The 27,599-nt window shown below is 41.2% G+C and overlaps 1 protein-coding gene across 7 annotated transcripts in view; it reads left to right on the top strand.

The window, feature by feature from the left end:
* Positions 1–27,599, top strand: part of TSEN2 (tRNA splicing endonuclease subunit 2) — a 58,679-nt gene that overhangs the window by 6,060 nt on the left and 25,020 nt on the right. For all 7 annotated transcript variants that reach the window (XR_007404062.1, XR_007404064.1, XR_007404063.1 and 4 more), the window contains 7 exons: positions 153–354; positions 1,655–1,736; positions 7,943–7,979; positions 13,654–14,191; positions 15,523–15,600; positions 21,599–21,649; positions 23,871–24,009. Coding sequence is in view for 4 of the 7 variants with exons in the window: in XM_025449481.3 (XP_025305266.1) it covers positions 166–354; positions 1,655–1,736; positions 7,943–7,979; positions 13,654–14,191; positions 15,523–15,600; positions 21,599–21,649; positions 23,871–24,009 (1,114 nt within the window). In the remaining 3 variants the exon portion in view is untranslated. The remainder of the gene's footprint in view (positions 1–152; positions 355–1,654; positions 1,737–7,942; positions 7,980–13,653; positions 14,192–15,522; positions 15,601–21,598; positions 21,650–23,870; positions 24,010–27,599) is intronic.

The following is a 27,599-nucleotide window of genomic DNA, read 5'->3' as shown; positions in this document are numbered from 1 at the left end:
TTTCTTCTAGTTCACTGCTTTTAAATATTTTATTTTTCCCACAGACCACAAAATTTTCTGAGCCTAGAGATAAATGCACCCCTGTTTTTGATCAATATAGTTATGGATTGGCTATCTGTTTCTTTCTCCTTATTATACTCTTTAAAAAACAGTTACCCCTGAGAAATGGCAGAAGCAGTTTTCCGTGCCCCAAAGCGGAAAAGAAGAGTATATGAGAGTTTTGAGTCTCCACTGCCCATCCCTTTTGGTCAAGACTGTGGGCCTAAGCAAGATTTCAAAGTGTTCACAGCAGAGATGATAAACAACAATGTAATTGTGAGGAACACAGAAGATATGGAGCAGCTCTATGGGAAAGTAAGTACTGGCGGCTTTGGCATGGCTACTTCCTGACAGTCCTGAGCCAGGGTATCCTTTTTGTTTCCTCCCATTCACTCCCAAAATCAGACCATAATTGACCCATATTCTTTTATTGCCATTCAATCCCATGTAGGAGAGGAACTACACAATTTGAATCAGGTGCCCTGAAGCCATATACTGATGAGGAAGGCTCCCCAACCCATGAACCCACATTTCAACAATAAACTGCAATCAGTGCATTGGCCTTTCTTGTTTTTAAGTTACAGAAACCATGCATATTCATAAATATGCCAAGCAATTTACAGAAATGTAATGGGTAAAAACTCCCCACTCCCATTCCATCTCCAGAGATAAACACAGAATGGCATATTGTTCTGGCTCAGGGACAGATGAGGCTTCAGCATGTACTCTGACTTGTTATCTGTGCTCTCATCTGTTTGGCGACCTCTTCTTAGATAAGGACAATTTCCAGTTTTTGCTGTTTTCCACCAATGATAGATTCAGGTTGAGATTGATAGCTTGCTTTTTTTATTTTATTTTATTTTATTTTTTGGTCCATAGCCAGTTCATTACTTTATTTATATATATATATATATATATATATATATATTTTTTTTTTTTTAAAGTAATCTCTACCCCCAGCATGGGGCTCGAACTCACAACCTCGAGATCAAGAGTCACATGCTATATCAACTGAGCCAGCCAAGTGCTCCAACTGGGGCATTTTTTAAATAGCTTTATTGATGTATAATTTAGCGTCATAAAATTCACCCATTGTAAATGTGCAATTCAGTGATTGTAATAAATTCATAGAGTTGTGCAACACCATCATGGTCCAGTATGGGGGATTCCCAGCAGGGAATGCAAGTACCATTGCACTTAATCCCTGTTCCCACTTCCAGCCCATGTCACCCACTGATCCACTTCCTCTCTAAAATGTGCCTTTCTAGACACTTTATATAAAATATATATGTTGTAGCCAGTTTCTCAAGGTGGAATACAGCATGTGGCATTGATTCTGGTGATGGGGGTCTAGGCTAAGGCCCTGCCTCTACCTGTCCCATTGCCTTGAGCTTAGTTATAAGGCACTTAAGGTATACTGAAAACTTACTAGAACTCTTCAAACAATCAGAGATGAATGCTAAGATCTTCGTTAGTAATCATTAAGTAATCAGAGGGAAAATGTAAACCTATGAAAAATAGAACAAATCTGTTGTTAACTCAAATAGTTGTTTTCCCTCAGCTAAAAAATTGGCAACTAAACATGAACTAACTTTGTTTTCTCTTTTCCTGGAAGGGTTATTTTGGAAAAGGTATCCTGTCTAGAAGCCGTCCAAACTTCACAATTTCAGATCCTAAGCTCGTTGCTAAGTGGAAAGGTAACCTTGTACCTCATTCTGTCCTTTTGGCAAATTATATTCTTTCATCTTTGATCTTACATTTCAGATTACATAGGAAAATTCTTGAAAATGTTATAGGAAAATTCTCTAGACTTGAAGTAACATGCACAATGACGATTTTACTCCTAAAACTAGCAACCAGAATAGGGTTCTGATGTTTGGTGAAAACACGTTCTATCTAATTTCTGGAGTCATCAAAAGTATTATTCAGGCTTTTCTGTTGTTGAACGTTGACTAGCAGAGTACTATGCATGCAGAAGGTACCATATGCAAATAAGTTTTACATTTTTTATTTCTAGAATTAGAATTTATTTATTTTTATTTTTTTTAAAGATTTTGTTTATTCATAAGAGACACACAGAGAGAGGCAGAGACACAGGCAGAGGGAGAAGCAGGCTCCATGCAGGGAGCCCAACGTGGGACTTGATCCCGGGTCTCCAGGATCACACCCTGGGCTGAAGGCGGCGCTAAACCACTGAGCCACTGGGGCTGCCCTAGAATTAGAATTTATAACGATAACCGTAATAATGAATTTGTTAAAACATTAGCTAATGTGTGTAGTTCTTACTTGCTTGACTTGCCATATTTAACTTAAAAATATTTTACCTTCATGTATTAGTCTGTGGAAGTCTCATGGTGATTGCATAACCAATGCCAGCAGACTAAAACATCCTTAGGATTTTTGTAAGAAAAAAATACAAATTAAAACTGCACTAAGATACTATTTTAGCAATCAGATTGGCAAGAATCCAAAAGTTTGACAGTAGTCTCCTTGGGGAGGTCCAGAGAAATACTCTCCATATACTACGGATGGGAATGCAGATGGTACAACTGTTACAGAGGGGAATTTAGCAATGCCGAGCAAAATTATGTATAGATTTGCTTTTTTTCCCCCATCAATCCTCCTCCCCCGCCAACCCCTGGTCACTTTAATATGTTTTCTGTGCTTATAAGGTTGCCCATTCTAGATATTTCATGTAAGTGGAATCATACATTGTGAAGCCTTTTGTGTCTTCCACTTCGGACGTTTTCAAGGGTCATCCGTGTTGTGGCATGCATCCAAATTTCATCCTGAGTAATATCCCGTTTTATGGATATACCATGTTTTTTTTATCCATTCATCCAACGATGGACATTTGGGTTGTTCCCATTTTGGGGCTGTTATGAAGAGTGCTGCTGTGAACGTTCATATACAAGTAATTGTGTGGACGTATATTTTCATTTCTCTTAGGTATTTACCTACGAGTGGACTTGCTGGATCACACGATAATTCTGTTTTAATTTCTTTAGGAAATGTCAAACTGTTTTCCACAACTCCGGCGGCCCCATGTTACATTCCTACCAGTAGTGCACAAAGTTTCCAATTTCTCCACTTGCTGGTTTCTGCTTTTGGATTTATTCATTTGTTTATGATAGCCATCTTAGTGTGAAGTGGTAAAAGTTTTTAATATTAATCAAGTCCAGTTTATCTATTTTTTTCTTTTGTTATCTATGGTTTTAGTATCATATTTAGGAAGCCATTGCCAAATCCAAGCTGATACAGATTTACCCCTGTGTTTTCTTCTAAGAGTTTTACAGTTTCAACTCTTAAATTTAGATCTATGATCCATTTTAAGTTAATTTTTGTATGTGATATAAGGTAGGGGTCTAGCTTCAGTGTTTTGTCCATGGATATTCAGTTGTCCCAGTACATGCATTTACTTTCAACCCAGCAGTTCCATTTCTAGAAATTTATCTTTCAGATACACTGGCAAAAATATGAAAAGAATAGCTATTCATTGCAACACTGTTTCTTATATTAAAAGACTGGAAACAACCCAAATGTCCATTAGGAGAGGATTAGTCGATTAAACTGTACTGCATTCATATAATGAAGTACCATGGAGCTGAGCTAAGAATGAGGGATCACTGGGATGTATTTCTAAGCGAAGAAAGCACAGTAAGGCAGAATCTATGTAGTGTGCCATGGTTTATCTGAAGGTGGGGGGATATAAATATATTTTTGAAACTTTAGGATAAACCATAGATTCTTTTTAATGCCTATGGGGGAGGGCGGAACAGGATGGAGAAAGAGGTAAGACTTTATAGATTTGACTTTGGAACCTTGTAAATATATTACATGATTGCAAAACAAAGTTAAATTTTAAAAAGTAATTTAAAAAACGGAACTTACGTATCAGGTTGGCAGTATAGCCACAGAGGAAAACTATTTTGAATGACTGTAAACATGGTAAATTGAGGTAATCTGTCCTTTTTATTTTTTTAAAGATTTTATTTATTGATGAGAGACACACAGAGGCAGAGACGGAGGGAGAGGAAGAAGTAGACTCTCTGGGGGGGGGGGGGGGGGGGGGGGCAAAGCAGCACTAGACCCCAGGACTCTGGGATCATGACCTGAGCCAAAGGCAGATGCTCATCCACTGAGCCACCCAGGTGGGCTTCAGATTCAATCCTAATAGAATAGACTGTGTCAGTTATCTCCTGGCGCAGTGTTGTTTAACCAACCAGTGGCTTTCAGCAGCAACCAAATTGTTCACAAGTTTGCTAGGTAGGTCTGCTGATCTTGGCTGGATGTGCTCATCCATCTGGTTAGTTATGGAGATCAGCTGACTGCTCTAATGGAACTAGTCCAATAATGGGTCTAGCTGGACTCACTGGACTCACTACTGTCTGGTTGTCAAATGGCTGGTCTAGGATGGTCTCAGCTGGGATGAGGGGCAGGGGACACAATGTTTATCAACTGGGGTGAGGGATGGGGGGCATCATGTGTATCAACTGGGATGAGGGGTGGGAGGGCACCATGTGTTTTATCTTTGGCAGGCTAGCCCAGTTATGTTCTCATGGTTTTGGTGGAGGGTCACAAGCAAGCCCCAGTGTGCCACTGCTTTTCAGGCCTCTGATTACAGGGTTTGCTATTATTCCAACTGGTCTAACATCAAGGTGTTTGGCAGATGGAAGATCTGAAGAATTGGGGCCATCAGTGCAATCTGCCCTATACTCAAAGGAAGAATGGCAAAATAATCTTCACATTGCTTTCAGCCATTATTTTATAGGTGTTACCATTGGTACTGTTATTCTGAGACTGTGGTATGTATATTGTGTGAAAAACAAATGATTAATTATGTTGGTATGGTTGAGAGCCAAGATTTTCATATGAAACATCTATATCAGAAAGCAAAGGAGCTTATCAAAAACTGCTAGGCTTATTTCAAAAGAAGATATGCAGGCCAAAGATGGAAACATTTGAGCATCAATAAGAATAATAATATAGGGGCGCCCAGACGGCTCAGTCAGTTAAGTGTCCAACTCTGATTCTCTCTCCCTTAAAATAAAAAAAAATAAAAAAAATAAAAATCCAGTCATTGGTAATAATATCCCTGAAAGGGATATTTATCCTGGTTCATGCTGATATATGCCAGAAGAAATTCCTGGTTTACCTGCGGAGGATCACCATTTTGGAAATTGGTAAACATGAACTGGTTCTCGGGGTAAACTGAATAGTGAGGGACTCCTCTTTATAGATTCCTGCTAATAAACTAAGAAGGAATAATAAGAATGTCACCATCTTGAGTCCTCTGATAAAGCATTGTTCACCAATGGTGTTGATAACATACAAAGAGACAACATTTTTTTTGTCTTGGAAACACACAGTACCACCCATGAAGTAGGCTGCCCAGAATATTGAGCCTGAATCTGATCAAGCCTATAGTTGCACCAATTTACAGGAAACAAGGTCAAAGAATGTATTAAGCCAGTGCTGCTTAAAAGTAGTGAGGACTTACAAGATAAGTCCTTTGTACCAGAATGGAAATAGATCCCATACTTCTTAGCTATTTATCTCTGGCTTTCTTCTCCATGAAAATATGGCTGTGAAAATAAGGTGAGCTGAACTAAGCAGTGTGCTAGGTGAGACTCATAGAGTAACATAGTGTGAGACAGTACTTGGTACAAGCCCTTCTTGGACCATCCACAAGCAGTTCTGAGGGCAGACCAGGAGGCAGTTGTATAGGACAGAAACCCGTTGCTTCAATAAATGAATTACAGGGAAGAAAATCATGGTGGGGAAACAAATATTAATCAACTTCAGATGTATCAATCAGTTGTAATATAAGAGCCTTATATAGATTTTGAGTCAGACTTTCCAAAAAAGAAAAAAATTCAGACAATGCATAGGTTTGGATGAGGCTAAGGAATTAATTTTTAAAAGTGATAAGGGTATCACAATTTATTTTTTGGGGGGTTAATAATTTCTTTTAGGTAAGCTCTATGTCCAATGTGAAACTTAAACTCACAACCCCAAGATGAAGAGTTGCATGCTCTACCAACTGAGCCAACCAGGCACTCCCCCGCCCCATTTTTTAGACAACTGTTTTTTATATTTTTAAAGAAGAGTCTTTAAAGAAATACATAATTAACTACTTAGCGATGCTGTGATAGAATGTGAGGGATCTTTTTCAAAATCATCTGGGGACGAGGGGAGTGAGCAGAAGAACAGAGAAAGCAAGATTGGCCATGAGTTGTTAAAGTTGAGGGATGGCAACATGGGAATTTATTATACTATTCTCTTTACTTTTGTATGTCTGAAAATTTTTTTGTAATGCATGTTTCAAAAAGAGTGGAAAAAAAATAGCATGCTGACCCCTACCACCAGCTTTATCAGTTACTAATATTTGGTCAGAAACAGAAAGATTTCAAATAGTATATTGATCTTAACAATTGAGAATCTTTTCCTTATCTGTATAGTAACTAAATTTTGGAGAATAACAAAAATTTGAAGGAAATGAATTTATGCCAAGGAAATAGAAATTTAACTTGTGGACTGCCCTGAAGAAGTAAATCTCAAATGTCCATTTTAGGATGTTCTTCAAAATTCTGGCTTCAGCCTCATCTTCCACCTTCTCTATCCACTTTCTTCTACTTATTGGCACTATAGCCACCTTGGGCTGCTTGCCATTCCATGAACCTGCCATGGATTTACTCTCTCTCAGCCTCTCCATGGCTTCCCCTGCCTGTTTTCCCCTGGTCTGCCTGGTGAACTCATTCATTCTTCAGAGCCCTGCTCAACTTCTCCTCTTCCATGATGTTTTTTACTAAGCCTTTCAGGCAAAGCTAGCTAGTCCTTTCATAACCCTTTACTTGGTCATATATCAGCTTGGGTTAGAATCAGTCATTTCTGATCTATCTGCCCAACTAGACTGAGTGTCTCTAGAAGAAGGGATTTACTTTATTACTTCTGTATCCAGTGCTTGGCACAAAGACAGCTGTCAGTAAAACTAGCTAAATTATCATTTTTGTTAAATTACCAGAGGGAGGGAGGTCATGACAGAGAAAACTGACAAATTCCTGAGGAGGTAGAAATCTTTGAACTTTTAGGGTTTTTAAAGCTGATGATCATCTATTCTAAGCCTTTAATGTGCTGGGAAGAAAGCTGAGTTTGGGTAAGGAGAAAGGAGTTGCCCAAAGGCAGAGTCAGAGAGGATGAACCTACACAATCAAATGATCAGTAAATAAATAACATTGTAGGTGGAAAGGTTCAACCAGCCAGATGCCCAGACCTCCCAGGTCCACACCCAGAACCAACACTGCCATGAAATTGTGGGTACATGTGGGGTGCTTTCACTAACGATGTCTTAAGAAGGGACACCTGGGTGGCTCAGGTTGTGACCCCAGAGTCCTGGGATCGAGTCCCACATTGGGCTGTCCAGGGAGTCTGCTTCTCCCTCTGCCTATGTCTCTGCCTCTCTGTGTGTGTCTCTCATGAATAAATAAATAAAATCTTTAAAAAAAAAAAAAGATGCCTTATGGAGCACGGAAAAATGGGGATAAAATGCCTCAACATTCTCATCTGAAAGTTGAGGGCATATACATTCAGAGGTGGCAGAGGGGTTTCCTCTTGCATGCCATTGCTGCCATGCTACGGTGTTAGATTGAGAACGATTTCAGGGTCACATCTGGGCATAGCAAGAGTACTGAGATCAGTCAACATTGCCTTCTGATGGGTTCAGGGGGTAGGTTCGTGAAGTAATGGCATATAAAGCACGCCCTTGCTAGTTGGGCAGGATCAGTCAGCCTTCTAAGATGTGTGATTTTGTGATTCTTGAAATTTCTTTGTCTTTTCTGGATTTTCAGTGGGTTTTTTCCCTTTAAGGAAAATTTGTCTGAACAGAACTTCTTTATTGTTACAGATATGAAGACAGACATGCCTATAATCACGTCAACAAAGTAAGTCATGGTGACCTTGGCTTAATTATGGCTTAAATCAGATCTGTTTGTAGATAACCTTTTCCAATGTGATAATGCACACCTTTTTTTTTTTTGATAGTAGATTTGTCCTTGAAAATTATGTCTGAATTTTATGTGGATCAAATCATTTGAAATGTACTGTTTATTTTTTAAATAATCCTAGGTCAAATCCTTTGCCACTTGAATTCCTTCCAAAATACAATTACCCTGTAATGTGTATGTCTTTAAGTGCTAAAGTGCTTACGCATAGATCTAAAACTGGCCTCCTGCCCAGTCTTCTTTCCTCCCTCTACACTTGAAGGGTGAGAGAAAGGCTTTTGCAGAGGCTCTTCCTCATCCACTCATACAGTCACAAATCCTTCCTTTCTTTGCATTCTTCCTATTTCCCAGAACTTTTCTCCCTCTCTCCTGAAGCACACACACTGCCTGGCTGTTGCTGCCCATCCCACGATCCAGCTTACATGTCACTCTCCTGGAGGTTTTCTCATTACCATTACCCTCCCTTGGTTGGGGTCGTTCTTCTGGTTCCCACACAGTCTGCCTTGGCGCCCCTCACCGTGCCGCCCATCATACTAGACTGTCAGTTCCTGGAGAGCAGGGACCATGCCTGATTCTTCTCTGCAGCCCCAACACTTAGCGGTCCCTTGGTAGGATTTTGTGGACTAAACATTCATGCATTTAAATCCTCATTGTCGGGACACCTGGGTGGCTCAGTGGTTGAGCATCTGCCTTCAGCCCAGGGCATTATCCTGGAGACCCAGGATCGAGTCCCACGTTGGGCTCCCTGAATGGAGCCTGCTTCTCCCTCTGCCTGTGCCTCTGCCTCTTTCTGTGTGTCTCTCATGAATAAAGAATTTAAATCTTTTAAATAAATAAATAAAATCCTCCTTGTCCTGAGGGGCAGCTCAAGTTGCAACTCTTCTCTAAACCTTCTAAAAATATTGAAGCCCACATGGTTTTTCATCTTGTTTCTAGCACATACTGGCAGAATCTGACAGCTCCTCTTTGCTCCCGTGGCCAGAGAAGTTGCCAGGGGCAGTGACACCAGGGAGATCTCAGTGGCTGCTCTGGCTATACCTGCAGGCTGGATGTGGGGGTGTGGGGGGGACCTGCTAAGCCCACATCCCAGGAGGAGCTGAAGTAAAGCTGCAGTCTACACCAGGACTCAGAAACCACAGAAGCCTGCCCCTCAGAACTGAACCCTGATCCAGCTGGCAGTGGACATGACTTGATGTCAAGCCAGTCTTGAGTATGTGAGGTTCTGGATAGGGGAAGATTATCACCTGCTTGCGGTTATCCCTTTGTAAGTTCTACAGTAATAATATTGCAAGCATTTTATTGATCTTTGTTATTAGTTCCCCAGGGATACCATAGCTTAAAAGAGCAGAAATTTATTCTCATACTTCTGGAGACTAGAAGTCCAAAATCAAGGTGTCAGCAGGGCGGTGCTCCCTCAGAAGGTTCTAGGAGAGGATCCTTCCATCTTCCCTGTCTTAGCTTCTGGTGGTAGCCAACAATCTTTGGCCTTCCTTGGCTTGTAGCTGCATCTTTCCTGGCTCTTCCTGTCATCACATGGAGGTCCCCCTTGTGCATACCTGTGTGCCTCTGTCCACATTTCCCTCTTCTTCCAACAAGGAAACGAATCAGTATGATTTCATCTTAATTTAGTTACATCTGCAAAGACCCTGTTTCCAGAGAAGTTTACATTCAAAGGTGCCAGGGGTTAGGATGTAACCATACCTGACAGTTCTGTCAGAAAATTATGCCCCCCTAGTCAATACTTGATTAATTATTTGGCCATAATAATTGCAGTCACAATCTAAATTGTTAAATGTTGAAAGAAATGGGCTCATTTTTCAGGTTAATTCTCCAGCTTAAGTACATGTTATAATTATTTCTCTACTATTCCCTCTGAAACTCTGATCCCTTTCTTAAGTGAATTCACTCTGGCCTTATTCCAACAGTAGTTGTCCTTAGATGATGAGAAATTTCCATGTAATATTTTCTGGGGGTGAGCATCAGGACCTTCAAGTGACGCCCTATGTGATGCATGTAGGTTGTGTCCTTGAAGGGCCACCCATGAGGGAGGTAGTCTCCCCTCCTATTTGTAGTCCTTTATTCAGCCAACATCTACTGCAGGTGCCTGTGTGTCAAGCATTGGGTACATGCTGCAGATACAAGAAGAGGAAAAGATTTCATCTCTTTTCTCGAGGGATTTACAGTCTAATGGAGGAGGAAGAGGAGTAAATAATTGCACCCTTTGGTAATAAATATTATAGTGAGATATTGCTGATATCATCATCATAGCCAACAGTACTGGTTGGTCCAACAGTACTAGTTACTAGTCTATGTTCTTTACCTGATCATCTCAGTTCATCTTCTCAAGAACCCTTTGAGGTAGGTGTAGTCATTTCTATCTCATACATGAGGAACCTAGAAGTGGCTTGTCCAAAATTATTTCCTCTCAGACCAGGCAGTTCAGCTCCAGAGCCTCCAAGGAATTGACACATAGTGAGAACAATAACATGGTTGTACATGCTGGCATTTATTGGACATATCCCATGTACAAGGTCCTGTACTAATAACAGGATTATCTCCTAAAGTCCTCATCTCACCCCTAAAGGTGGTTAGTTGACAGGTGAGAAAATGCAGCCCGAGAGGTTATGTAACTTGCACAAGAGCAGTACTTGGACCAAAGCCAACTGACCCAAAACTGTTTTGCTGTGAGTTTCCAATGATAAATAGGCATTAATCAGTAGGTGATAGAGAAAGGTGTTCACCATGCAAGGGGAGGAGGTATGTTCAGGGGCATAGAAACAGAAGAAACAGGCGTATTCAGATGGTACACCGTTCTGTAATCTGGTGGCCCTGAAGTGGGTCTTCTTTTCACCAGTCTCACTGCTGCTTCTAATCATAGCCACCACCTTTTCCTCCTGCCACTCTCTGCCTTATGTTTCCTGACTTTTACTTTTCACTTTTCTCTTCCTGCTGCTTCTCCAGCAGTGTCTGTGGTTAATCGCAGCAGGACTTGGCCTTTTAAGGCATTGCCAGCCAATGAGAAGACACCTGCTCTGTGACTCATATGCCATATGTCTCAGTCATTTGTGTATCTGGCTGTTTTCATTATGAGTCCTGCTCAGAGGCTTTCTTCACATGCTTTTGCAGCCATGGTTTGAGCTTCCATAAAATGAACATCTGGCCTCTTGCAGAAGAGCAAAAAGAGATGGTGATGCTAAGTGATTTAGCTCAGAATCTCACAGAAGAGCCAACTCCAGAACCCAGATCTGGTGCAGCACTCATCCCCACAAGGCTGCCCCCGTTCTCGAAGAGCAGTTAATTAAAGTGTACATTTCCATTCATTAAAAATGTTATTTGTATTTTTTAATGTAATATGTATAAGTCAAAATGATCTTTTAAGTTTCCACCTAAAAAGCCCATAATCATATAAGTGACAAATATTTATCGAGTACTTTCTATGTGCTGAGCATTGTCCACGTATTGTCTCCTTTAATCCTTATAACAACTCCTTGAAGTTAGTATGGTTACTCCTGGTTTACAGATGAGGAACTGAGCCTTAACAAGGGTTGTGTAGCTAATATAATAACCTGGTGAAATGAGAGTTTGAATTCCTATCTGCCTTGACTGCCCTGTTGCAGAGTAAAGCAGTGGCCTGTGTGGGCTCTTTCTCTCTCTCAGATCTTTTGCTTAAAGGGATAATTGTTGAACCTTTCATTCAGTGGTTCTTTCACATATTTTGAGTCAAGGAATTTTTTTTTAAAGATTTTATTTATTTATTCATGAAAAACACAGAGAGAGAGGCAGAGACACAGGCAGAGGGAGAAGCAGGCTCTATGCAGGGAGCCCGATACGGTACTCAATCCTGGGACTCCAGGATCATGCCCTGGGCTGAAGGCAGGCGCCAAACCGCTGAGCCACCCAGGCATCCTGAGTCAAGGAATTTGATGAAAGTTGTGGATCCCTTCTCTGGAAAGGTACATATTGACATAAAAATTTGTGTTCAAATAAAGGAGATTCATAGATCCATGAAGCCTGGAAAACCAGTGTGTAGGTGGTATGAAGAGCAAAGATTGTTTTTCAATCTCTCAAATAAAAGTTTTTTTCTTTTTCAAGATTTTATTTATTTATGAGAGACACAGAGAGGCAGAGACATAAGCAGAGGGAGAAGCAGGCTCCTTGCGGGGAACCTGACGCAGGACTTGATCCTAGGACCCCAAGGATCACAACCTGAGCCAAAGGCAGATGCTCAACCCCTGAGCCACCCAGTCACCCTCAAATGAAAGTTCTTTTAAATGTATGCAACAGTGGCCATACTTTTCATACAGGCTGGGAGACACCCTGCCATTCTGAGCAGCTCCATTTTTTATTGTGATTATTAAGGTAATAACCCCTTCATGCAGTAATAATCTTAATGTACTCATCTTATGGTTGGGGGAAAGCACAAAGAAGTTAAATCATTGGCTTTGTCACATCACAAGTGACAGAGTCAGGCTGAACCTGAAATGTGCAATACACATTCATGCATACAGTCAGGTGTGAGAGTAGCCTTGCTAGGTTTTACTCTTTAAATCTAAGATACAATTCCAAATATATAGGAAGGTGTGCTCATCCTTATGTAGGATAGACAGGGTGTGGCCAGCTTGGAGATTCTTCTGAGGAATCAGGGTTAAGCAATCACAAATCTTAAATATAGCAGAGGCCAGCCGCCTCATTCAATTGCATGTGAGATGTTGCAGTTTATAAACTATGACATATTCAGTCACCCACATACAAAGCAAAATACTCAAGATGAGGAGTAAAATTATCTGTCTTCCCACAAACCATGCTGTCAAAGCTAACAGCTGTAGGTAGAGGCAAAAAGTGCTTGAGTTTCACATTGCCTTTAGCTCTTGCACTGAAGAGATTTCCAGTATGGTAGCCTGACACTGCGTGGAGGCGTGTTCCAGTGGCATTGTCACATGGTGACATCTATTGTCTTGTGACTTTTTGTAACTTGAGAAGTCATGCCTTTGTATTTGAAGAGCAAAGCAAATATTCCTCATCAAACTATATTTTGAAAATTATTATGAGAAAAAGCCCTTTCTGCTCGGATGCTTGGCAATATTATAGCACATAATCATTTCTTGCCATATGCAGTGGAGACCTTAGTAGTTACTGTGAAAAATGTTGGCTGAAATTCTCATTTTTCATTCCAATACTGAACAAAGGCTCTTTATGTTATGAATGGGATATTTTTTTGAAAATGTGATATCCAAAATTGAGAATAATATAAAAGAAGTCCTGACAAAGGATGGCCATATTATCTTTGTGTTTACCTAAATCATTTGGCCCACCTGTTTTAAATTATATAAATATTCGTACTTTGTCAAACCAGGGTCAAAGTTGGTTTTTTTTTTTTTTTTTTCAAATTAAGGTTAAGTGAAGCTCTAATAACAAACACAAAAGTAACAAACATGCTTATTGTAGAACAGTCAGAAAACACATAAAAGTATAACAAAAGCATATACATATAGCCCACTACTGAGAAAAACTGCTATAAACATTTTGGCATACTACCTACCCATCTTTTCTGCAAGCTCTGTTTTCTTTTGAATATTAAAAGTCAAGTGTTGCTGACAGTATTTTCATTTTGCAGGTATCAGCATAGTGTAGAATGGGCCACAAAGCTCATGCAAAGACAGGGGCAGGATGAGAGTACAGTGCGTAAAATCCTCCAGGATTACACAAAACCACTTGAGCATTCTGGTATAAAAAGGAATGAAGAAGGTCAGCGGCATGACGAGCTGAACTCTGGAACAGTTTCCAAAATGGAAGGTACCACAGATAGAGAGGAACTTTCCATGATGAATGGGGACTCGGGTAAGTCTGTTGGCATGGAGGGTCCCAGCAAGCCATCAGACCACCAGCAGCAGGGCTCTGGGCCTGACCCACTCACTCCAGATGGCCTGGATGAATCTGTGGTAGAGGGTGCCACACTGCAACACTGCCCTCTGCCTCAAATTCACTGTGGCAAAGATGATGGTCTCCTCCCCACACCTGGGGACACTCAGCCTGGGGACGGGAGCCAGCAAGCAGATCTCTGTGCCAGAAAGAGAGGGCCTGGTGATGAGTACGTGCTGGTGGAGGAAGATGTGTATGATGTGAGCGAGCAGGAATGTGCCCCAAATGAAGAAGTAAGTATAGCCAACCCTTGAACAACATGAGTTCAAGCTGAATGGGTCCACTTATACATGAATTTGTCTTTTTTTTTTTTTTTTTTAGCAAATAGTACAATACTGTAAATGTGTTTTCTCTGCCGTATGATTTTCTTAGTATTTTTTCTCTAGCTTTATTGTAAGAATATAGCATTTAATACTTATATAAAATACGTGATAATTAGGTGTTTCTATTATTGGTAAGGCTTCTGGTCAACAGTAGGCTTATTAGTAAAGTTTTGGGGGAGTCAAAAGTTATACACAGATTTTCTGTGGTGCCCCTGATCTTTGCATCGTTCAAGGATAAACTGAAGAAAATTAGTCGCTTCCTCCAGAGCCATCTGTTTCTGGCCCCTAGCAGATGTGGCCTAACCAGGATGTTCCTTACTCAGAACTGGTAACAGGCTCATATTAAGTGCCCAGGGTATGTGAGAGGTGGTGAGACCCTCAGAGGGAACCAGTGGATGCTGGCTCCCAGCTCCATAGTTGTGAGGTCTATTTCTACTAAAACCTCTAAGTTTGTGAATAACTTAACTTTTTAAAAATGTGTAAATTAAAGCAGGTACAATGGTATTCTTTCCCGCAGCATCTGGGTGATTCAGTCACTTAAGCATCTGCCTTTGCCTCAGGTCACGATCTCAGGGTCCTGGGATTGAGCCTCACGATCAGGTTCCCTGGTTATGCATACATGTGTGTGCCCCCCCCCTTTCTCTCAAATAAAATATTTAAGAAATAATATTCTTTCCCTTGGGTGGGAGAAAAAGAAATGCTGTGGTAATTGCACATAGTCTTAAATAGAGCTGTAGTGGAAAGGTCTCCAATATGAAAGTCAGCACGGGAGCACAGGCAGGATCAGGAGCCACTCCACTGAGGGATGTTCAGTCAGAGACAGTTGCCCTAGAATTATCTGCAATAGCTAAAAATGAGAAAATCTAGTGGTCAAGTAGTATGTGAAACATGAGTTTGAAGAAATAGTGTCTAGCCTTTAGATTGGGGTTTATGAAGCCCTAATGAAGAACCTAGGCCCACACTTGTTAGATGCAAGAGGGTGAAAAGAAGTATATAAATTCCACCAACAAAAGGATCACAACTGTGGGGAAAAATTCATGGGGAACAGAAAGAAAATGTTGATAGTAGAAACTAAAACTTCTGTTTCCACATAATTATAAAAAAATACGTTTTTAACAGTATTAATCCAATAAATGTGAATCTGGGAAATTTATAAGAAAAATGTGTGTTTTAAAATGCAGTCTGCTCTGTGTAACGTGTAGCGCTTCCATTGGTTCTGTATGTATTTTATTTCTTTGCAGTTGGCACCCAAAAAGAGATTAGTATGCAGAAGAAATCCATATAGGATCTTGGAGTATTTGCAACTCAGCCTAGAAGAGGTATGTTTCCTGCATGTTACCTTCTCAGCCTGTGGTCTCAGGGCCCAGGCAACCTATAAGGCGGTCCAGTTGTAAATGAGTTCTCTATGTATTTTAGTAAGTGAGTATTTAGTAACTGAACATTACAAATTGGTATTGAAATGACCATAGGCAACTTCCAAAGCAGGCCTGCCTAAATTACACTTCTTAGCCTTCATTTCATCAAGCCTAAGATTTTAGGGGGAGCCTTCCTGTATCATGGTTTATATACCATACCACTCACCCATTTATTTTATTTTTTTTTTTTTTTTTTATTTATGATAGTAACAGAGAGAGAGAGAGAGAGAGAGGCAGAGACATAGGCAGAGGGAGAAGCAGGCTCCATGCACGGGGAGCCCGACGTGGGATTCGATCCCGGGTCTCCAGGATCGCGCCCTGGGCCAAAGGCAGGCGCTAAACCGCTGCGCCACCCAGGGATCCCCCACTCACCCATTTAAAGTATATAGTTCATGGTTTTTAGTATATTCATGGATGTCACCAGCTTTTTTTTTTTTTTTTTAAGATTTTATCTATTTATTCATGAGAGACACACAGAGAGAGAGGCAGAGACACAGGCAGAGGGAGAAGCAGGCTCCATGCAGGGAGCCCGATGTGGGACTCGATCCCGGGTCTCCAGGATCAGGCCTGGGCTGAAGGCGGCGCTAAACCACTGAGCCACCAGGGCTCCCTGTCACCAGCTTTTAAAGCTATGATGCATGCTTCAAGTCATGTCATGACTGCTAATTACATAAGTGGATTCCAGATATTTCCTTCTGCCAAATTACTCATACATGTTCTCTCAGTGCAACAGCAGCGTTCCCAAAAGTTGGCTAAAAGTGACTTTCTAAAACTGCATCATAAATTTTCCCTCTGATTTAGAGTTCTTCTGTCCCGTGTTCATGTGTCAGCCCCTCCTCCTTTGCTTATGTTTATATGATACACAGAAATGTCCTTTCTGCCCTTGAGAATTGCACCCCTTCCTCATGCTCCTTCTCCAGAGGTGCTCCTGCCTGTCATGGGTGGCTCCTGCAGTGTTTAGCACCATTCCCAATGTACATGTGGGTCCCAGGAAGTGCTTGTTGACTGCATCCACATTGGCAATATTTTGGACGTGTCCACAGAAAAGTAGTTGTGTCTCTGGATTTCCTTGCCTGTACCTCCTTCCTTGCCATGAGGCCACATGTACAAAGAACAGACTGTTGGACTAGGAAAGGATGTCTGGAATTATTTACTTTACCTCATTTTACAAATGAGACAGCTGAATCTGTCATCAAAGATAGTAGCCGGTAGCCACATGTGACTATTTAATTTAAAATACAATTGAGCAAAACTCAAAATTCTGTTTCTCAGTTGTAGCAGCCGCATTTCAAACACTCAGCAGCCGCATATGGACAGTGGTGGCTGTACTGGACAGCACAGGTGTAGAGCACTGACATCACAGGAAGTTATGCTGGACAGCACGGTAGATACCCATTCTCTAGGTGCTTGGGCTCTCCGGCCCTTGATTTCTTCTCTCTAAATGAGAGTTATGTCATACCTTGCTCAAAGATGTTCTGGGAACTTATGTGTAATGGGCTCAGCACAGTGCCTGATGTATAGTAAATGTTCAATAAGTGTTAGTGCCTGCTTTTCTTGTCGTTATCATCATTATTAAATTACTTGTAAAAGCTATTTAGTAGCCAATTGGAACATTTTCTTTTGCAATCAGTATTTACACCAGTGTTCCCTGGGTACTTACTATGTGCCGGGCACTGGGCTAGGTACTAACAATACCGAAATAAACAGAATATGGCTCCGGTCCTAAAGATAGCCCAGAAATAATTACATCCAATGCGGTCTGTGGATTGTGCCAGTATTCTCCTCTAGTATCCTTGTACCCAACGCCTGACATCTATCAGGTGCTTAACAAATAATAATATTTATTAAATGGATGCATACAAGATGTGGGATTTGCACAGAAACTGTTGGGGCGGGTGGTCCAAAGGGTTACAAGCTAACAGAAAAGACTTTACAGAGTCGGTGATATCTGTGAATGGTCAAAGATAAATAGGAGATAGCCAGTTGGCTATCTCTGGGCAGCATAGGATCTTTCATGTAGGTTGGTCCTGGATGGCAACACAGGAGGACTAGATCATGGAAGGCATGTCTACTGGTATCTACCAGGGGTCTGACCTGGTCATGGAGGCACTGCGGCACTGCAGGAAGCTGTGTCAGGGAAGGGCAGGTGCCGGAGCTACACCAGTAGGAGGGTGGGATGGAGGGCTGACGCCAGGAGGAGCTGGCCATTGTCTCAACTCTGGGAGGCAGCAGCCATGGGCAGAGAACGAGCATTGGGTATCAACCTTACTGTTACAGTAGGTGACCAGTTGTGTTCCATGTGATGCTTTTTACCAACAAGAAAAGGTGCTGCTGTCTGCTGCTCTCTCCCAAACACTCCCTGAAGAAAGACAAGAGTAATGGGAGGTAGGTGAGATTGCTCTGCATTCTTGGAAGCTGCTTGTTCTTGAGGTTATTCCAGAGAGGTGTTGCAGTTTTCAGGGAGTGTGTGATTAAACCTACCTCTGCCTCTCAGGTCTGTTTTGGCAGATTTCCTCTCAATCACCCATGTTTGGTGTACCAGTTGTACAATTTAGTGTTTTTCCATAAATGTCCATCAGGAACATGGACGGCCCTTCTGTGGTGATTCAGAGCAGTTCTCTCGGGTGCTTGGGAATGATAATAACCACAGCTGACTTAGAGATCTGTTACTGAGAACTGTTTTTCCATTATAATGCTTTGGGACCAAACTAGATTTAGTGACATGACATTAAAACCATCATTAAACTCTTCCCTCTTTTTTGCTTTGATAGTAAAAACTTACTAATGAGATCTCAAGGGACATAATCACCCACCTTCCCAGACTTCCCCTGTCTTCTGATGATTTAATTCTAAATACAGCCAACTCAGTTAAGATCCATTCCATCTGTAATAAATGCCTAAGAGCAGTTTGTGTGCATTCATAAAAGGCATTTATTTTAGGCCAATATATATTAATGAGGCATTGGTTTCATCAGTTTTTAGAGAAGCATTCATTTACTGATAATGGAAAGTTTTTAAAGAACTTAAATTCTAACAGACAACAGGAAGGAGTCTTTTGTTTGGCAAGGAGAGGATTGAACTTTTCCAGGCTATAATATCTAAATGATTTTTTAAAAAGGAGGGAAAACTAAAATGAATGGAGCAGTTAGGTGCTTCACATAGCCTTTAAATTTTTTATGAGATTTAATCCCATTAAATCTTTAATAAGGCATTTTCATCCTCATTTTGTAGATGAGGTAGGAGAGCTTAAGTGACACTTCTACGGGCCTGTTAGTGAAGATTTCAGCCCAGCTCTACCACATCCCAGAATTCTCACTGTCGCACCATTCTGAACCAAGAAGTGACAGCTGGGAGAGCCGACAGGGGAATCACTTGGCTCCTTGAGGACCCAAGTTTTCCTCCTCCGTGGCACCTTCTGGCCACTGTGTGCATCCAAGAAACAGTGGTACTCTGCATTAATAAGTAGTGTGCCACAGGAAGACAAAAGCAAAATAAGATTGTAGGGCACCTGGGAAAGCGGTTACCAGTAGGTAAAAGGGGCCATGGGGGCATAGAGCATCCATGTGAGGAGAAAGGAGCTGGAGAGCCAGACCGGCAGAAACCTACTCTCAGTGACTCTGGCAGTTTCCTAAACTCAGAGTTGATTCGGCACAAGCACTGAGCAATCACCATGTGCTGGATCCCCTCCCAGGCCAGCAAAACTGCAGACAGAGTGTCTGCTCTCACAGAGTTTACATTTGAGTTGGAGAGACACATGTAAGAAAGATCTTTTCAGACAAAACTGTTCTAAAGAAGATGATTGGGTTGGGGGTTGCTTTAAGAGGGTGGAAGGGAAGACCTTGCCAGATACGGGCATAGCCATTACAAGGGTGAAGGAAGATGAATGAGCTTCGTGTGTTCAGGAGCAGACATGGAGCCAACATGGCCAGCAAGAGTGGTGGTCAGATCTCACGGAGTGGGAGGCGGTAGGAAGCAAAGTGTAGTAAAGCCTTTTGGAGGGTTTTAATCATGGGAGCCACATGACCTTCACATGTGAAAAAGATGGCTCTGGCTGCTGTGAGAATGCATGGAGCAGAAAAGCTTTCGAGAAGTCCAGGCAGGGGGTGGTGGCTGGGACCCAGAGAAGCGGGACCTTCAGGTGACCACCTGTATCTTCAGAGAAACTCTAGGATTAGATCTGAGTGAAACTAAAGTTGTAGTTCTTGAACCACTTTACTCTCTTAAGAATGATTAAAAAGACCCCAAGGAACCTCTTTATGTGGAGTATATCTGTCACTGTTTACCAAATTGTCAATTAAAACAAAATTTTAAATATTTGTTCGTTAATTCATTTTAAGATAATGACGTGAAATCCATTATACGTTAACATAAATAAAATTTTATGAAAACTATATTCTTTCAAAACAGAATAAATTCAGTGAGAAGAATGGCACTGTTTTTCATTTCTGCCAGTCACTTTAAGGTCTGGCTTTCTAGAAGTCAGCTGGCTGCCCACATCTACTTCTGTATTCATTCTGTTGTGATACCACATGTCTTCAAACCTCGAGAGAACGAGCAGGAACAAGGCAAATAATGCATTATTATCACAAAGTAGTTTTGACCTGGAGATCTTCTGAAAGAGTGTTGGGAACTCCAGGATCCCCAGACCTTTCTTTGAGAACTGCTCCTGTGAAGAGAAGTGCCATCAGCTAGCCAGGAGAAAGTAACAGTGGGTGGATTCAGGCAATTCCTGGGGATCATGAGAATGTTTCCTTAGTGAACCTTGTCGCTGCTTGAAACCACCTACAGCTCCATAGCCTGTGCTCTCTTAAATCTTCTTGTTGTTTGTTCCTATGTGTGCTGGGGCAGTGAGGAAGCAAGCTAAGTAAACAGTGCAAGCTAAACACTGTCAGTACCGTGCTGTTGAACAGAAACGTGCAAGCGCAGAACAGGGGACTACATCTCTGTCACCTCATCTGTGCCAGGCGGCAAGAGCAGCAGAATGTTTTTCATTTGGTTATAATCTTTTGTCCTATTTGTAAAGTAAGTACTCCAGTTTTACTAATAGCCATGGTTTAGCCACTGGCACACCAATCTTGCATAAGTCTAGTCAGGTGTAAACAACCCTGTCCCCCTCTACAAGTAGAATGAAGAACAGGGTCTGTTTAGTGGTATCAATGTTTAGCATTGTCTGTCTTTTATCAGACAGCATTTGGGGCACCTGGCTTGCTCAGTTGGTAGAGTATGTGACTCTTGATCTCAGGGTCAGGAATTCGAACCTCACAGTGTGTGTAGAGATTACTAAATAAATAAACTTTTTGGAGGGAAAAGCAATTTTTATTTTCATTTTACTCAACTATAGCTGACTTTCCTTGCTTTTCCTCCTGCTTCCACCATGCAAGTAAAACACATTACTGTGTGGTGAAGTTCATGGGAAGATAGGGATTACTTAATAGGAAGTCACTTTACAGCAAGGGTGACTGAGAAACTCCTGTTTTACAAGCCAAATCTGCAAGGCCTACTTTTTTGCAGATTTCTGTATATTTCTTTCTGTAAGTTTTTTTTCTCCGTTTAATAGATTATTTAATTTTACAGAGGAAAATCTAATGAGGTAAGCTTTCTATTATTACAGCTGTTTAATCATTTTTCAGTTTAGGTAGATGGTTTTTAAGGAGGAAAATACATGGAAAATATCGTACAAATGCTTTGTTTTTTACTGATTTTTAACCAATTTGTGACTTTCATATTTTCTTAGATTTTTTCTAATCCTTGAAATTTGCATGAACCATTTATATTAAAAATTTGTGGCCATTTTGAAGATGATTTAATTTGTACTTAAGGCAAAAAGAAATCAATATGTAAAATAACTTCTCAAGAACGTGGGACAGTTTCTAATGCACATTTCTGCTTGCTCTGTTTTTAGGCCTTTTTCCTGGTCTATGCTCTAGGATGTCTGAGTATTTATTATGAGAAGGTAAGATGTTATATTTAGATATAATCCACTTAAAAGTTTCCTGGTATTAAAAGCAGGTTGTAGTAATTTTCCTATTACTGTAATACAGATGCACCTACTTTCACTGAATAAAACTGAATTGAATTTTTTCTCTGGGTTTAGGCTTTGGGTAAGATCCCCAAATTTAGGCTTTTTTTTTTTTTTTTTGTAAAATCTTTTATTTATTTATTTATTTATTTATTTATTTATTTATTTATTTATTTATGAGAGCATGCACGAGTGGGGGAAGGGGAAAAGGAAAGGCAGAGAGAATCCAAGCAGACTCCTTTCTGAGTGCAGAGCCTGATGCAGGGCTCAATCTCATGACCCTGAGATTGTGACCTGAGCCAAAATCAAGTCATGACACTTAAACAACTAAGCCACCCAGGTGCTCCCTAATTGGGATCATTAAGGCAGAAGCCAGCTTTGACTCTTTCAGATTTATTTCATTCCCGGAGACTAGGAGAAGAGTAGTATCTTAGAGAATGATCAGGAAATCTGTGTTAGGACAGTACTAAAAATTAAAACTGCCATGTTCAGCACCTACTTTGGTAAAGGTTGTGATTGGGTACCTTACAAGCAATACTTCTAAACCTTAACTCTGCCTGGTAAGAATTCTACAGTTAAGGTAACTGAGGCTCAGGGGAAGTAAGTAACTCACCCGAGGTCACACAGCTAGTCTGGTGTCAGGGTATCTCCAAAGCCTGTGATTCTGTACTGTAGCCTGCTGCCCTTAGAACAAAGTCCCACAAGAAGCCAATATCATTGGTTACCTTCTCGTAGAGGCATCAAGGGGGCTGGGCACACAGGTGGAAGGGGAAACTTCACTGTACATTTTTATGCTTTGTGAACTTGGATCATGTGAATATAATACCTATTCAAAATAACTGAAATGAAATTAAAAAGAAAAAGTTAAGCAGAACAATAAATAGAACAGAGAAAGGATATTTTGTTCTGTTCTTGTGAGTACATAATTTTATCTATCATTCATCAAATTCTAATTATATAAATTATTTTCATGAGTATTCCAGTGGTTTGAAAATAGCTGTCGGCTGATGGGTGACTCATTTTCCCAGATGATGGCCATTCTTAGCTCTCCTTGTCTCTTCTCTTAGGCCTTAGCTGAAATTCATCAGAATATTTCACTGCCACCTAGACTCCTGAGCCTCTGAAACATGATGGGCTCTCCAAAGTGGAAGTTTGGCCTTTCCCACAAGACTATTGCTTATTACAGGGGCGGAGAGTGTTACCTTAGTTTGGGATTTAAAGGCCACATGTGTATGGAGTTTCTATTTTAGGAACAACCAAAAAAAAAAAGAAGAAGAAAGAAAGAAACAAACAAACAAACCTCTAGCTCATATTTATGGGTTTAAAATCTTGGGCTGCGACAAACTGAGCAAGTCTCATTGACTGAGCCCTAACCCAACCAGAGAATCGAATCGAATGTTCTCTGAACCAGGCCACTCTCAATCTCTTCACTTCCTCCATTAGAAACATATGGAGTTGGACTATTCATTTGTGCCATGAGATAAATTTTCCAGTTTCAAAGACTAAAATGGGGCTTTTTTTTTTTAAGCTTTTACAAAATTATGTTTTGGTTTTTCTGAATGTGACCTGCCATACAGTAGCTACTCTCTTGGGTCTGTGAAATGTTTGAAACGCACTGCCCTCCGACTTTGGTGGACTTGTCACACTTGAGCACCCTGGCATGCACTCATTTCTCTGCCTCACCCCACTGCTTCCAGTTCCCTCCACCACCCCCTTCCACTTGGCTACTTCCTCCTCATCTCCGATGTTACTGTTACAGGGCAGCCTTGTCCAGAGTCATGCTGTCTGATAGATAAGCCTCAGACAGGAACCATGGGTATCATTTTAAATTTTCTGGTAGCTACATGAAAGGGGTTAAAAGAAAAAGTCATATTATTTACATAGTTTATTTATTTCAACGTATCATTCCTGTTTTCCTGCCAAGTCTTTGAAATTCAGTGTGTATTTTCCACCTGGAGCACATCTCCCTTCTGGCCCGTGTCTGATGCTGCCACACCAGACAGCACAGGTTTAGATCCTCTGTTAAGTCCCTCTGTCATAGTACTGTGTATGTTTACTGCTTCGGCTCCACACTTAGTATGGATGTCAGGTCACTGGCTGAATGATGAGCGAATGCATGCATAATAATGCCTTTTTTTCCTTTCACTAACATTAGGAGCCCTTAACAATCATGAAGCTCTGGAAAGCTTTCACTGTAGTTCAGCCCACATTCAGGACTACATACATGGCATACCATTACTTCCGAAGCAAGGGCTGGGTGCCCAAAGTGGGACTTAAGTATGGGACAGATTTACGTAAGTAGTTCTTGACACGGTAGGTGTGAGAACCAGCATCTGCAACAGATCCCAGGGTGAAAACTTGAATTGGTAATATGTGCTGTTGCTGATTTTTTTCTAAGATGTCTTCCTTTTGGCTTAAATAAAAATATTTGGGTTGGGCTAGAGGGTTTGTCCAGAAAGAGTGAAAAGGAAATCTGAGGAGAAAGCCCAGAGACAGAAGCCTGTAGCTCTACATATTAAGGTTTTTCCTCTCATCTGCTCTGTAATCTGAGAAAAGAGTTTTATGGCCCCCCCCCCCCCTCATTAGCCATGTTATCATGTGATATAAGGCAGTCCCTTACCTGCTAGGACTCAATTGTCTCATCTGAAAATGAGAATAATCCTATAATAATATGATAATCACTGCTATCCTTTGTTGAGCACTTACTATGTGTCAAGCATTTTAAAATTCATTATATCGGGGATCCCTGGGTGGCGCAGCGGTTTGGCGCCTGCCTTTGGCCCAGGGCGCGATCCTGGAGACCCGGGATCGAATCCCACATCGGGCTCCCGGTGCATGGAGCCTGCTTCTCCCTCTGCCTGTGTCTCTGCCTCTCTCTCACTGTGTGCCTATCATAAATAAATTAAAAAAAATTTAAAAAAAAAAATAAAATTCATTATATCATTTAATCCCTAAAGCAGTCCTGTGCAAAGGATACTCTTTATTATTCCTAGTTTTCTGATGGGAAGATTGCAGTTTTTGGAGAATGGGTCATTTTCCCCTAATAGTTTCCAGGGCCAGCAACTTAAGAGAGCTGAGGTTTGAATTCTGGAAACTCTTGGAAACTGCCTATTCTTATCGTAAAGAGAGAATTCTGGACCAGACGAGCACTTCATTCAACAGATAATTACTGAGAGTCTTCTGCGGGCCAGGTCTTCTTAGGTGCCAGTAATACAGAGGTGAATGAGACAAATACAAAGCTGCCTCAGTGCAGCTGCTTACATTCTGGCTGGGAAGATGAGTAAGCAAACAAGTAAATACATAATGTAATTTCAGGGACTATTAAATACTGAGAAAAATAAAACAGGAAAGGGATAGAGAGTGAAGAAAGTTAGGAAAAGACTTTGAAAAGATGTGACCACAAGCAAAAATGTGACCACAGTGAGGGAACAGGTCACTTGAGAATCTGGGGAAGACCAGGGTAGGCACAAAGTGAACAGTAAGTGCAAAAGCCCTGAGGCAGGAACAACATGAAGACAGGGATCCAGAACTTGGAGATCCCAAGGAAGAGTGAAGAACAGAGGAGGCACAAAGAGAACAGCAAGCATAGAAGCCCTGAAGTAAGGAAATCTCAGGAACTGCATAAAGATGGTATGTCGAGAACTTTTAAATCCCAGAGGGAGAGTAACATGAGGTGATGTCTGCAACTTAGGCTGATGCAGATTGTGTAGGACCTGTTTGTTATTCTGGTGATTGGAAGTCTTGAGGATTTTGAGCAAAGAAGTGACTTAAAATGAATAGGACCCTCTGTCTGCTCTGTTACTAATAGACTACAGGGTGGGGCAGGAGACAAAAATGGAAGCAGAGAGACTTAGTTAGGAAAAATGAGTCAAACCAGCCCTGGAGACAGAATGGATGTGAGAATTTCATTTAAGAGGAATTGGGAGGGATCCCTGGGTGGCACAGCGGTTTGGCGCCTGCCCTTGGCCCAGGGCGCGATCCTGGAGACCCGGGATCGAATCCCACATCAGGCTCCCGGTGCATGGAGCCTGCTTCTCCCTCTGCCTGTGTCTCTGTCTCTCATTCTCTCTCTCTGTGACTATCATAAATAAATAAAAAAAAAAAATTTAAAAAAAAAAAAAAAAAGAGGAATTGGGAATAATGCCTACATACTTAGGATTCGTATTTGGGACATATTAAGTAGGTCCAGTGGAGATATTATGAAGATAGATGATTCTAGAGCACAGGAGAGTCTTCACATATAAATGTGGAGTAGTCATTATGTAAGGAACTCTCAAAGCCACAGGCCCGGGTGAGTGGACAGAGACCCTGGGGTCCCTTCCAGCACTAGTGTCACTACTAAGTCCCTCAAACTCATTTTCCACATCTGCTAAGTGAAGGTGCTTCCTGGATGTTTTCAGAATTGTTTGTGAGGCTCAAAAATGTCAAGATATTTGAGAAGTCCTCTAAGGAGTCATGGCCCTTGAGGTCTTGTGAGCTGTATCATGTGATTGTTTCATGTGTTTTGAGCCTTTTTAATACCCAAAGAAAGCCAATTCAATATTTTAAATCTAAATGCTCTAAAATTGCACTTATCCTGGAATCTTAGGATAGTCTTCAGGAGACCCCATAAAATATGGTGTTTGTAGATTGGTGTGTTTTTCTGGGTCAAGAGTCCATGCCTTTCATTAGATTCTCCAGTGGGAAGGGTGCCAGGAATCCAAAATAAAGGTTAAGGGTTTCCTATCCCTCTGAGATAAATGGTTTCTTTTGTTTCTTCCATGCCTGGATTTCAGGTTCAGATATCCTAACTCAGGGTTAGCACACAAATGATCAGGATTAGCTTGAAATTAGTTTGTTAGGTTTATACAGAATTGTGTTGGCCACAGTTCACCATGTTTAAATAAGTTATGTGCCTGTTTCATTTTCCTTCATTGGCTTCCTGCCGTGTTCTCCTTTTCATACTCCTGTAAGAATAGCCACTTGGTGCAAACACTTGGCAGGTCGTCTTCAGCTTTCTCATTGTATGGGTGAAACTTGAGTTAGAATTTTCCAGTCAACAAGGCTGTAGGGATACTTTCAGAGGTGGCATGGGGCTAGTGAAGAGAGCTCTTTAAGTTCATGGCCAACTCTACCTCTTTACTGTGTGACCTCAGGCAAGTTACATCATCTCTCTAAGTTTCCATTTGCTTATCATGAGTAACACCATCTTCTTTACAAAAAAATAAAAGTTGCAAGGGAAAGGGGCCTTTGTGGAGTACCTTCTAAGCATAACTTATCTCAGGTATTTTCGATATATCCCATATTGTTGATGAAGAGTCGTTTTAAAACAAACCGTCTGGGCCACCTGGGTGGCTCAGTCCACTAAGCATCTGCCTTCAGCTCAGGTCATGATCTCAGGGTCCTGGGATGGAGCACTGTAGCGGACTCTGCTCTGAGGGGAGGCTGTTTCTCCCTCCTCCTCTGTCCCTCCCCTGCTCATGTTCTCGCTCTCTTTCAAATAAATAAAATATTTATTTAAAAAAAAAAGACAACTGCCTTATAGGGAAGGTTGAAAGGACAGATTTTTTTTTTTTTTTTAAAGAAAAAAAGCAAGTGTTATTGCCCAACTCCCTGGAGGCCTTTGCCCACAGCTGGATCATATCATGTACTTCAGGCTGCTTGTATAATTAATGTGGGACCAGATCTCTGGCCCAGCAGCAACACGAAGGGTGTCTTCACATTTCCTGCTTTAGCAGGGGTTCACAAGCCTGGGATAAAACGAACAGCTTCCTGGGGCACCTGGCTGGCTCAGTTGGTAGAGCATGCAACTCTTGATCTCGGGATTGGGAGTTGAAGCTCCACACTAGGCATAGAGATTACTTAAAAATAAAATTAAAAAAAAAAAAAAAAAGGAATAGCTTCC

Source organism: Canis lupus, chromosome 20, assembly GCF_003254725.2.
Source record: "Canis lupus dingo isolate Sandy chromosome 20, ASM325472v2, whole genome shotgun sequence".
Taxonomy (NCBI): domain Eukaryota; kingdom Metazoa; phylum Chordata; class Mammalia; order Carnivora; family Canidae; genus Canis; species Canis lupus.
This window is presented reverse-complemented; position numbering and strand designations above follow the sequence as displayed.